This window comes from Anser anser, assembly GCF_964211835.1.
Source record: "Anser anser genome assembly, chromosome: 1".
NCBI lineage: Eukaryota > Metazoa > Chordata > Aves > Anseriformes > Anatidae > Anser > Anser anser.
This window is the reverse complement of record NC_139720.1, coordinates 122405363-122418712: the sequence shown is the minus strand read 5'-3', so window position 1 is coordinate 122418712 and position 13350 is coordinate 122405363. Positions and strand designations below refer to the sequence as shown.

The 13350-nt window shown below is 37.9% G+C and overlaps 1 protein-coding gene across 22 annotated transcripts in view; it reads right to left on the bottom strand.

Annotated features, from left to right (window-relative positions):
* Positions 1–13350, bottom strand: part of DMD (dystrophin) — a 1241706-nt gene that overhangs the window by 1005293 nt on the left and 223063 nt on the right. The window contains exon 1 of one of the 22 annotated variants that reach the window (XM_083850725.1): positions 7386–9339. The exons of 19 other annotated variants lie outside the window; for them this stretch is intronic. In XM_083850725.1, coding sequence (XP_083706851.1) covers positions 7386–7404 — 19 coding nt within the window. In that variant the 5' untranslated portion in view covers positions 7405–9339. Of the gene's footprint in view, positions 1–7306; positions 7325–7385; positions 9340–13350 lie in introns of those variants that run through there. 2 more of the 22 variants (XM_083850701.1, XM_083850704.1) reach the window with 2 other exon arrangements.

Below are 13350 nucleotides of genomic sequence, written 5' to 3'. Positions count from 1 at the left end.
ATCTCTGTACAAGCTGTTCCAGTGACCGATCATTGAGAATACATTTTCCTTATACCTGACCTGAATTTGCCTTCTTTCAGCTCATGTTCCATTCCTCTTTTCCTATCACTGTGTACCTCTGAGAAGCATCTGACTCCCTGTTCTCTACAAACCTCCAGTTAGGTAGTTGTAGTTGGCCCTCCCTTCCTCCATCCCCTGGCTGTATTTGTGAAAGTTGAATCAGTCCAGCTCCTCGATGCTACATGCTCCAGCCCCCAATGATCTGGACTTGCTCCAGTATGCCAGTGTCTGTGGGGAATCCCAAAAGCAGAGACCGCTATCCAGGTGAGTCTCAGGAGAGCTGACTTGAGAGGAAGCATCACTTTTTGATTGTGTGCTGCTGACCTGCCTTCATGACACAATTTTACCATGCTACTAAAATTCTACAAACAATTTTTCTTCTACTATCTGAAAATAAATTATCTTTCTTTTCATTTCCAAAGAAAGAGAATGGTAGAAAAACTTCTCATAACCAAAAGATATTTCAACATGTTTAAATAGTCCTTCTGCTTCCACAAAATACAGTAGATTAATTGACAACTCGTACTACAAGTCACCAGAACATCTACTGTGTTGTTATGAGGAGATGGAACTTACTACTTGCCAATACCAATTCTCCATAAGTATTTAAATAATTCACATGAGGACAATAGTAGGTTTACCCTGAATAGTGTTTACCTGATTCCTTTTGCTAGGTCAAAAAATGGAAATGAATTGTATAAACCCAGCTGAAGCAGAAAACATGCTAAAAATCTAGAGAAATTCACCTGTTTGACACTGAAGAGCTTGCTCAGTTTCCTAGGATTTCAATCACTCCAATACAAAATGTTACAAAATTTTGCCAGCTGCACTTCATAAATAGTTAAGAATTTAATTGTCAATGCTCCCAGGAAAGTACTATCACACTACTCTAAACATAATCCATAGTGATCTTACTGACATCTCTGAGGGCTTTGCTCCTCGGATCTCCTTTTGTCACAGACCTCTGTTGACACATCCACAGCTACGTGGCAATGCAGCACACTAACAAGCTTTGAATTAGTTATGCAATGAAGATCTCTCTGAGATTGTGGAAATTTCATCAAGATGATAAAATATGACTCTAGTAAGTTGGGGAACTCACTGCTCAGAAAACTCAACCTTCCACAGGAAAGACAAATCACCAAAAAAAAAAAAAAGAAAAATGTAATTTGATTTGTCTGTAAGTCTTCAGTTCTCTACTAGATCTGATGAAGCTGACTCAAAAGATTTTCAGGAATACAACCAAGATTTATTTTCCGCTCTCCAAAGATGAGGGATAAAGTAATTTATTTTCTTCTCATCACTGACACAAAATTGAATTTTGTTGCTGGAAAGGTCCCAACTTCTGAGAGGCCATACGTTTTGTGTCCAGCATGTGGAAAAGCTAAGAGGATTTGAGTGACTCTTGGGGATTTCTGAATGGTTCTCAGTCTTACCACTGCCCTGCTCGCCCCTCCACTGTCCCGTTCAACTGTGCTGGTTGGCAAAAGTCCAAACCATGGACCAGAGTGACTAGGACACAGGTTTGTTGGCAGATGAGCAGCATCTTCATATCCCACTACCCACCCAAAGCAGGCCCTTGTTGAACGGAGGACTGGGAGAGGAAAGAGCAGGACCAGCTCCCAGCAGGACTGGGAGAGGAAAGAGCAGGACCAGCCATCATCACGGCAATCCAATTTACAGCTTTTCAGAGCAGCTGCTTGGAGCTTGTATGACTCCTGAGCTGAAGAAAAAGTCAGTGGAGATCACAGTCAGATCTGTTGCACACGATAAAGACTGTATTTTAACAAGGAATTAATCTGGTTAATATTTTTGTTTAAAGCATTGAATCTAGAAGAGGCAATAAATACATATTATGTAGTGCATAGTTTAAATGATAGAACCACAATCTAAATTTTCTGAAACATTTAGAAAGAAAGGAATGTCCAGGGTTAAGAGGCTCCATCCAATTTCCAGTAATTACCAATTATTCCTGTCTAGAGGTGACAAACATATTAATCATATTGACAACCAAATTCATAATCTCTTCCCTATGTATTTGTGCTCCTTTAGTTTTTTTCTGGGTCACAGTTAATTCTACCAAGGAGCATTTTGCTTAATCCTCATCATTTCTGAATAACTCAGGACATTCTGAGATTAAAAAAATGCTAACAGGCTCTTCACTGATGTACACATCTTTTTTTGAATTTTTGTTTCAGTCTGAAGGCATGTATAAAAAGTATAAACAAAATCAGCTGATATTATAAATGTAGAGATTAACCCAGAAACCTGGCTCTAAACATAGCCTCCTGTGACCTAACACTACCTTCTCAGAACAAATCCTGGATGAACAAAGAGGCTTTACATTTGTCTTCTCAAAAGCAACTGTTTTCAGCAGACCAGTGGAGAAAAGAAGTGAGAGCAAAGGATTTTAATTTCTAGATTACTTCTAGACACTACATTGAAGTAATGTGATCAGGCATCTTCCACTGACTGTGGTTCTCAGCAATGAAAGAACACATCTCAAAACTATAACATTGCTATAGCACAGTTATGAAAAGATTTCAAGTAGACCACTTGTAAAAGAGCAGTATGTCTTCATTTAAGGTTATGCATGGCCACCCAGTTTTCTTTCAGATGACTTCATCTTATTATGTTGGTATTTTTATCTCAGAAAGATTTAGACAGAGATTATAAAAAATAAAAATAACATAAAAATGAGTAAATTAAAAAAAAGCCTCATAAAAATGTAAAATAACCTAATCAAACAAATAAATGAATTATATATGCTTGAACTTGTCAGCAGAAGATCCACAACTAGAAGATTCCTTTGTTACCATCCTGGAAAACCATGTATCCATTTTATATATTCTAGTCAAGTTTTCATAGCCCATCCCATTCTTACCAGTTTTTCCTTACCGGGATTTTGAGGTGGCTATTCTTTTATAAATTGTATGTTGCATTATTCATAATGTTTGCGCTTTCTACTAGCACTTAAGGTCCTTGGTGTCTACTGTTCTAGACGACATAAAAAGGGTAGAAAGAACATGCTCTGCCTGAATCATTTATATTTTAAATACTGTACAAAAGAGAACTTATGCCTTTATTCACTACAATGGGTATGAAACTGGCATGATGGCAAGTTGCCTGAAGACAGATAGTTATCTCTGTCAAAAAAGTTAGAGAAGCTATTGTTTGGTGCTTTCTTTTTTTTTTTTTTTTTCCCCATATTACTTTTCCTTTCCTTTCCTTTCATTTCTTTCTATACCACAGAGGTAGTCAGAAAAATCATCCTCCAATTACTTATTTTCATAATTTTATTTCACATTTTCCTCAAGAAACTTGCTTACTCCCCCTCATCCCATATCGTCGTCTGAAACAGGCAGGCAATTATTCTCTTAGGCTGATTAAATTTTATTCACAGGAAATCAAATATTTCAGGAAGTTTCTTTCATTCCCTTGATCTAGAGTAGTCCTAAAAACAACCTATTGTCAGTATTAGTCTGTTTTGCTAAACAGGTCCATAACAGTATTCTTGTCCCTTTATTTTTTATTGAAAGTGAATTTCTTAAATCTACTTTTGTACGCACAGAGAAATTGCCTTGAGAAAAAAAAAAAAAGAAAAAAAAAGTGCTGAGGATCAGCCTTGACTATCTCCATTACTTTTTAATGATAAAATGATAGCCTGGCCTTTTTATTATAACCTTTGAGAAGCTAGTTCAGTAACAACAGAATATCCTTTCACCTAAACTACGCACTGAATGTGCTTGTATTTATGACCTGTCTGAACTGATGCTTTCTAACATGCAATATAATCTTTACTTTAAAATTGAATTGTATGGGATGGACGTCCTACTCCTACGGATGAGGAGTAGACTGCATAAAAGAAAACGTTTTCCTCTGAAACTTCACCTGCATCTATCATCACTATACTTAGCTGGGCATAAAAGGTTAACTATTAAACAAACCAAAGTCAAAACCACCTTGGAATGATTAGAATTTCCTTTTAATTAGTAAGATATTTTGGTAAGAATATTTATTCCTATAATGAGTATTGAGATGGAAACTCCCCATCTGCCACAATGGAAGTGGATACATCAAGTACCTGGCAAAAAGCAGGGCTGAACTGGGAGAAAAGCTGAACACTGCATTTGAGAACTATCAATTTATGATAATTTAAATACTGATTGCTTAAGATGGGCTTAATAAAACTTACATAAGAGAGAAATTTTCATAAGTTCTTCATTCTGTTAGGAATACAGTAAACAGAAAAATATGTATCACTTTTTTAGTCAAATCTAGTCAACAAGTGACAGAGGAAGATCAAGTATTTTAAGACACTTCCAGCATTTGTGGGTTTCAATTGCCAGATTCCCTTCAGTTGCCCCTCGCATGCACACAGACCACCTTTAACTTCAGAATTTCCTGTGATGAATTTTTGTCAGTTTGAATGCCCTCTCCAAACCACATTTCATCCATATGTTTAAGAAACAGAGTGTTAACTATGAGAGCTGTTCACTTTGAAAACATTCTTAAAAATGCATGTATTTTATGTAACTGCTTACATAAGCATGTTCTAATCAGATGGCAACAGCTTGTAGTTATACATACAAAGGTTATAACAAATATATTGGGGCTTTCTCAGTAACCAAAGTCAAGCATTTAAGTGAGAAGGCTAATCTGCTAATGCACAGGCAATTGAGGAAACAAGACACCAACGTTAATTTCTTGCTTGGACTTCCTTGCAGAAAGAGTTTATTGCTCACTATTGTCCAGAACCTGAGCCTAGTGAGCCTACGCAGATAATTCAGCAGGCTAAGTTACATAGCCATAGTTAAGCAAAGCAAACATTACCACCACTACCACTCCAGCATATTTCTCTTTTTTCTTTCTTTTTTTTTTTTTCTGATTGTGCCCATAGAACACAATTTGCATTTAACAATCAATAAGCAATTACTTCTTATTTGAAAAACATAAACTCTTTATTCATTCATTGTTGAAAAGGAACCAAGAGCCCAATCAAAGCCCATTCAACTACATGGAAAAATTCTCCCATATTTATATATTTATATATATATATGGGTATATATGCAATTCCCCTTTTGGATGTTTATCCCTAGCTGCATACGCACAGTTCTAAAAAGAAAATGAACAACCATGTTAACCCAGTTAATGATAGCTATGAGAATGTTCACATGGGAAAACAGCTTCCCCTGCAACTAAAAAAAAACAAAAACAAAAACAAAAAACAACTTAATCCAAGACTTCTTAAACTATCCGTTTTACCGTTGTTGAATAAACAGTACATAGTTTTCTGTTGCTTTTGCAGAGATGCCAGGCAGTTGCACTATCTTTGATCTATTTCTGTTCAAGCTACATAGAGAAGTGTCTGAAACCACGATAATGTGCACTATTGATCCAGTATTAGTAGTGGATTATATAGCAAAATGTATCTTATTTTATTGTCTAAAAATAGGGGCTATGCAGACAGGATGTTCAGGAGAGTAACACAGAGCATGGGATGCACTTGTTGTTTAAAGCTGAATGATTTTTATGGTGTTTATGAGCCTCTGATTCAATTTGTTTTTTGCTTATTTGACAGATCACTCCTCACAATGTAAGAGATATACGGAAGTAAGATAATGATGTTATTTTGTGCTGCAATATGGTTGGATTTTGTTTTCAAATATAAATAGTCTTATGAACTGAAAATATTTGTTCCATTTAGGAGCTGCCTTTTAACGCACTTGAGAAGCTACAGTCAAATCTGGAAGCTAATATAGCAGAGAAGGACATACGCTCACCTACCCAGATGAGATTGCAGTAGACTACTCAGATTTCTCTAATGTTTTGCAGTCAATGAACAAGAAGATCAACTTCATTGTTCTAACTACATATTTTATGAACTGTGACAAGTTTGTTATAACTCATTTGCTCTAAACTTTTCTTCTGAGATTGCACAAGCACCAAGAGGTAAACTCAGCAATGTCAACAAGCTTGGTGGCATAGTTCAAGCTGTGAAGGTTCAATAAATAGGTCCGTAAACATTGCAAATCAACACAGCTTTTGATGAAATGTCAAGCAAGACAGAGCTTAGCTATATTCAACTCAGCTTGAACTCATAAACCATTAACTGGCCTCTGTAGTTTTTGGAGAAATGTGTCTTATGAATAAAGCTCAAATGTTGAAATAATAGAAATAAGACCAAAACATTTTTCTTTTAAACAGAAGACTAATAAAAGTAATTTAATAATGGGGAATTGCATTTTAATCAATCCAATAAAAATAGATTTATAAAAACAGCCAATATGACAACACTATGCAGCCATATGATAGAAAAACCATTATTTATACCTCCAAGTTAGGAAAGGGTGCAAAAGTGGGAAAATAAAATAAAATTAGTTTTGAAATGCGCTGAAAATACTTCAGTTTTGAAACATGTCTTTTTTATTATTGTTATTTTTCTTCATGAGACATTGAAATACTGCTTGTTTCAGAGAAAATACATATTCTCCTTTTATTTTTAGGAGGAAGGATAGAATAATACTTGTTATAAAGTATCAAGGTACCTATTTATAACAGAAGCTAGCATTCTTTTTTTTTTTTCCTTAGTGAGGCACTGTACTACATATATACAGTCAAGTATTCTCTCAAGATTTATTTCCAAATGGCTTGAAATATATGAAGTTTCTTCAGCTACTTTTCCAAATCAATCCTCCACAGACAAGTCTATGCAATTACCCTAGACTGAACGCAAGGTTGTTTTTGCCTGATGGCCCACTTTTCAACCTATTTCTATATTACCAGTACAGTAATTCATTTGACCGTGTCCAAATTTGTTTGCAGTGAACTTTACATCCTTCTGCTGTCGTTCATAACGAGGAGTTCATTTAGTACAGCAATGAAATCCTTGATCAGGCAGCATCTGTTACCTACAACCATGCAAACACTTAGCACTGTCATTTGAACACAACGTACTGTCCATCATCATGGGAAAAAAAAAAAGTCTCTATGCAAAAGTTTGCTTGTTTTTCCCTCCCATATTAACACCCTGTTGATATTCTGCAAGCAGTTGTGAATCCGACCAAACAAAAGTTAGGCAAGGCAGGGCCATCTGACAGAACCGAGCTCGCTCTTCCCCTCGGCCAGCTCCCTCCCGCTCTGCCCCTCACCTGGGAGTCCCTTGCACAAACTTTCCGCATCCCACCCCATGCAGGCACCCTGTGCCCCAGCGAGCCGGGGCTGTCCCAGCAGGCAGCAAACTGACCTAAATGCTATCGTTAGGGTCGCACTGCTGCTGCTCCTTCTTGCGAATGTCTGCCGTATGCCTTTCAGCTGTTACTCACCCGACGAATCACCAGACATTTCCGATACGGCAGAGCCCTGCTACCTTCATGGGGAAGCTTTTTGCTGATTTCCCTGTAGGTACTTCTCTCTAACACATCCTGCCAAGTACGGAGAACCTGGAGGGAGACTCATTGCCCGGCGCAGGCAATGCACACACGTAACCTGCCTCCAGCTTCACGGGAGCGAGGGGAGCGCGACCTTTCCAGGAGCCGATGGGAGAATTACGCCTGGTTTCGCTGCCTTGTACCACAGCACGCTAGCCGCCTGCTGCACGCCCTCCCTGGTCGCAGAAATGGTTTCTCCCTACACAGGCTCAATCTACCTGATTACGCTCCCTCCCCATCAGAGATTTCAGCCCCCCCGGCAGCAGCGGGCCGACGGCGTCATGCGGGATCTCTGCGAGGCAGGGCTGCTGCGGGCGGCCGCCCGCCCGCCGGGCGCAGGAGGAGCGCCTGGGGGGCAGTCGCCTTTCGCCTTTCTGTATGGCTGGGAGGTTATTCTTCCTGCTCTTACAGTCCTTATCAAACAGGCTTAAAGTCCTTAAGGAAAAAAGGCCGCCTGCTACTCCGCGTGTTTTTTCCCTGAAGCCAGCTTACGTCTTTTTGGTATATGACAGTGTATTGCCATTTGCAGTGCATTCCTCCCTCGCTCTCACAGGCAGATAAAATAGAAGAGGTACAATTCCCTCTCCCTCTCCTTTTTCTTCTTTTCTAAATTAAAAGAAGTGGGTAACACATATTGCCATAACCAACTTAAACACCATCTGCTGTCTTTCAGCAAACTTCACCAGCATGCTTGCTCCATGCCTGAAAGGGTTGTGGTTTTTATTTCGTAACTGTAAGGCTGGGGGGAAACAAACATTTTCCTTCTCTGTTTTTTTTTTTTTTTTTTGTCTTCATTATTCCAATTAACCTGATTATTACATTACTGTTATTCTCCTAGAAAATTCTCCTAATCCAACTTTAAAGACTGTGTCAAAAAGAATTCAAAGTTCCTTTACTAGCTAACAGGCTGGTTTTAGAAACGTGTAGAGAGAAAGCAGGGGGCAAAGCGTTGATCGAGGAAAGATTTATTCTAGTATTTCAAGCTGGGCTGTAGAGCGTGTGGTCTGTCAGGCACAGTGCAGCATAAAACCATTACAGCCAGAAGGCAGCAGGTGTGGAGACAGTAAATATTTAGCACCACTCCATTCCAGGTTACTCTGGTACTGGTTTTAAGCAGTTGAAGATCTCTAAAATCTGGTGATTTCATTAAGTTTAACTGTTGGTTGTGTTTTTGTTGTTTTGTGTGCAGTGTAAAACCACGAATTAGCAGAAACCTTGTAATCTTCATAGATAAAAAAAGATTTTAGTCTTCATTCATTCAACAGCAGGCAAGAACCATAAAAAATAAAAATAATTTAAAAGAAATCAGAATGTGTACGGCAGCTTCCTAAAAAAAAAAAAAAGTAAAAAAAAAAAAAAAAAGCACCACTCTTCTCTGTTTTCAGGACAGCAGTCCAGTGTAGCGGTGTTTGTGAGGGAATAGACAGAGCCTGAACCTTTCTCTATGCTCTGAACTTAAGGTGGCTTCTCCCAAACTTACCATGGTGAACCACAACTCTTCCCTCCCCTTGAATCCTGCACTGAGAGTGGCAGGATCATTGCTGGAAAGGTCCAGCTTCATGGTCCCGGGTCCTGCTAACACCTCTGTGGAGTTCCTTAGTAAGAACTTCCTTTCTCAAGATTTCTTTTTTTTCCCAAAAACGTGCAACACAAGTGTTAAATACAAAGTTTATTTGTCTAGTTAGCCTGCTACCATCAAATGAAGCAAAAAGGCAAATTTGACAGTTGTGTTCTTTGCAAAAATTGAAAGTTCAAAAGTAAGAGAAAATAGAAGTAGAGATCTGGAAATCCAGATGCTAAAAAAAGAAAAAAAAATCAAAACAAAACAAAACAAGACACCTGTAGGCATTGATTTCACATGAAGATGTCAGCATGCCTGAAAAGTCTCATTTTTTTGCCACCCCTGACCTTTAAAAAAATAAGCAGAAGTCCACAAGAATGCCCTTCTCCTAAGAATATGGATATCTTCTCTATAAGCCACTCCACATTTCATGGTGGATCTGACAAACAGAGTTGACAGGCAGCATCATATATACTAGACATATACATAAATGGGTCTGTTAAAATTACTAAACTTTCTTCTGTGTCAGCTGCAAGAGAAAATAGAATTAATAAATTTAAATAGGCTGCTGGAAAGAAAGACATCAGGTATTTTTTTATTTTTTATTTTTTAATTGCATGCACAAGATGCAACCTGGGCACTTTCTCCAGAATACTCCATTTACAGTACTGGGAACGTCTTAGTGCCTATAACAGGGCTGAGAGCACCTCATGCCACAATAACATGTTGATGCACTTCTACAAGGCAATTTCAAACTTCCTACGCAAGCAGCACAGCAAGCGCTAGGTTGCATGTTTTCTTTCTTTCACCTGTTTTTCAAGCAAATTTTGGCAGAAATTGTGCATGACTGAAAATGTATATGATGGCAAGCTTATTCCGGCACTAGCATAACACAGAACAAGGTTAGTAATTAATTATAAATAGGGATGATATGATCATCTCCATATTATTTATCTGTTTACTCTTTGTAACAGTGATAACATGATACATGATAATATGATAACATGACTCTTTTTAACTGTGATAACTCTGTAACAGACATGTCTTGGAAAAACAGGTATTGTAAAAACATAGGAGTAGAGACAGTGTCTGTTCCCAAGGCCTTCAAAACTTAGAAGAAATTGACATGAGCATGAAAAGCAATCAAGAAATGAAAGAGAGAAAATAGGAGTAAACCTACTCAGTTACATAAATTAATAATTCACAATAAAATAATGGTTAGAGAGTACAGAGGATTCTAGCACGAGTCAGAGCACATTGCTCAATTTCTTAGTTTAGTTGGGAAGAAATAGCAATTATTACTGCAATCTACTCACTCTTACAGAAATTGTTTTTCATTGCTCTGCAAAAGGGCAGACTGCAAAGAGCAGTTCCTTCCACCTCTGTTGTGTATTTCAGCACCACAGAAATACAAGGACAGGCCTCATCTAGCAAAACATTTGTGAAAATTCTTATTTCACCAAGGCAGTTACTTTTAATGATTTTTGTTTGGCATTTATCAAAAGCTTTTCTGTTCTTTTGTTCCCCAGCCTCCACTGTAGGGCTTCATTTGCTTATAGGCACAATCCTGACTGGGATCATTAGCTGATGCAACAAAAAATACTCTTAACCATTTAAGCACCATTGCTTAGGTTACCTGACACCTAAACAAACTTACTGCTATTCAGAAATCCAGTACTTTCAGTGAAAGGAGAGAACAACCTCTTCTTAAAGGAAGCACTACAATCTGTAAACTATCTGCACCAAAAGATCTGCAACATTTCATTCCCGCACCCAAAAGAACCATAAAACTCTTCTGTCACACACAACCCATCACTTCATGGATGAAATTTAGCTACAAATCAGCTGATGGGAAAAACAATATACTATATTGTATACCGTAGCCTACCTTTGGATTCATACCCCACATGGGACTCCTAGTTTTGGACAGCTTTATCTTCTGGACACTGGATACCAATCCTTTTTCCCTGACTTCCGTCCAGCTCAGGGGCTGGAAGGGCTGCCCAGAGCACTCATGGACCCCCTCTCCCACCCCATCTGCATTGAGCCTTCAGTAGCTTCTCACTTTGTTGTGGTTGCCATAGTCTTTTCCCTCCTCCTACATCACTGAAGCCTCTCTGCCCCCACTACTCAGCGAGGGGTTGACTTGGGGAAAGAGGGTGTTATATGGAGAAGCTGAGGGACCAGATACTGTTACAGGTAATGCGGCCACTGAAAAGCAAAAAAAAAAAAAAAACACGTAGGTGGTTTGATATCAGAGAATAGATCTTGTTTATCTTCGTCTCCCTAGGAAATTTGGAACACAGTTGAGAAACCTTAATGTTTTTGCAAGAAAATCAGAGTTTATGCAGAGAATATAAATAGTTCTTACAAACAGCTCATGAGAAGAAGCCTTCTAAAAGGAAACCTGTTCTATTCTTCTATAATTGAGAGCTGTTACTACTGAACGGGTTTTATACAGAGATACATATTTTCTTCAGGCTGAAGTGATTTTTGATAATCCCGGATTAGAAAAATAATAGCTAGAGCAGAGGGGAAAGAAAAAAAAAAAAGCAAAGGCTTTCAGAAAGGATAAATTGATAAAATCACAGGCAAAAATCCTGATTCTACATAGGTCAAAGGCAAAACTCCACTGGAAATTGATTTTGCTTCAAGATCAAAAGTCAACATCTGCGCTGTTTAGTGTAGCATTATGAAAGAAGATAGCTGTTCGCTTGTACTGTGCTCAAGGGGCCTTGCTCAACACTGAGAGCATGTCCCTATACTCTAAGTGTATACACATAAAACTATTCTACATTTTGGAGTATTTTCCTCATACTTCTGTGTCCATTATATATAACAGACATGTGTAGATACATATTATTTTAATGTATCCTTATAGCCCACAGGTTTCGGGATGTTTGTGCGTATATTTTTGAACCACAGAATTCTATTTTCATCAATTTGCTCCCCAGTTTTTTTACTTCTGCCTTATGCTTCTTCTTGCCAGTGTTATCAAGCAATAGCAGACTCTGCCAATGAAGTACACTGCTTTTAAAACAGTGTTTTCTTAAGTTACAAGCTATAACAACATTTTGACTTTTTTGTTCTGAATAGGAAGATATGAATAGAAAATAGATCATTACTGCTATATCATAGTTGCAGTCCCTGAAAACATCTCAAATGACCCCAAAATGTAACTCCTTACACCAGATGGCTGTCATTTTTCCATTTACAATTCTTCTATGCATTCACAGCTTGGACTCCCTGATGATACTGTATGTAAGCCTAACCCAAATGTTTCTATTCAATCTGATGTCTGGTTTGTGGTAGTAAAAGACTGCCTCATTAGGTCAGAAAATCAAAATGTGCAAATTTTGCCACATAGCTGTGATAAAACATAAACAAATTACCTATATGTGGCAAAGGTTTTTATCCACCCGAAGTTGGAGGATGACAGACATTATATGTTAGTGAGCTATTACTGTGCTTCCCACTGTAATCTGCCTAAAAACTGGTGTATAAATATATGAGAAATAAATCTTTGGAGCCAGGGGTGTTTTCAGGAGTAATACACCTAAAATTTAAGGTACAACAAAGATCTGTTTGATCCTAATTCATTCCAAAATTATTTCACCATTACAATTAGGTAGGTTTTGACTCATTTTTTCAGGAATGTTCAAGGACTGCTGTTACTGTAGCAGTATGATGACTACTTGGTTGAATGGAGATAAAAAGCAGTTTCTGCCCTGGAAGACCATACATATTGAATTTAATCTGTGCACATAAGAACTAAAGATATTATCAGATATAGCATAATGTACTGAAGCTTGTCCAATTGTCAGCTGGCGTTGTGATAAAGTAAAAGAAACGTTATTAAATCCCTATCTCCACGCAAACCCACTCTCATAGAACAGTCAACTTCCGAGGTTACCAAACTGCCAAAAAGGCCAACCTTATCTGCAGACAACTGTCAGAAAAGCTTAAGATACAGAAATTGTCTGATGGATATAATTGTTTCTGATAAATTTATAAATCACATTTTTGCTGAGTTTTATAATCCCAATTTGCTACAAATTAATGTTTATATGGAGTTTGGATAGTGTAATAATTAGGCAAGCTATATAGAAAGAATTATTATAAAATATTGCTGTCCCTGCTTTCTCATGTAAAACATTTCTGCTGCCCTGTGCTTCTTCAGGCAGTGGTAGAGGTCTCCAAACTTGCTCGGGGCAGTCCTTACTGACACTCCCTTCTACTGCACCTCATTTTCTTCCTTATCCCTCGACTCTGTTACATTTACTTTCTACTTTCAGTGCT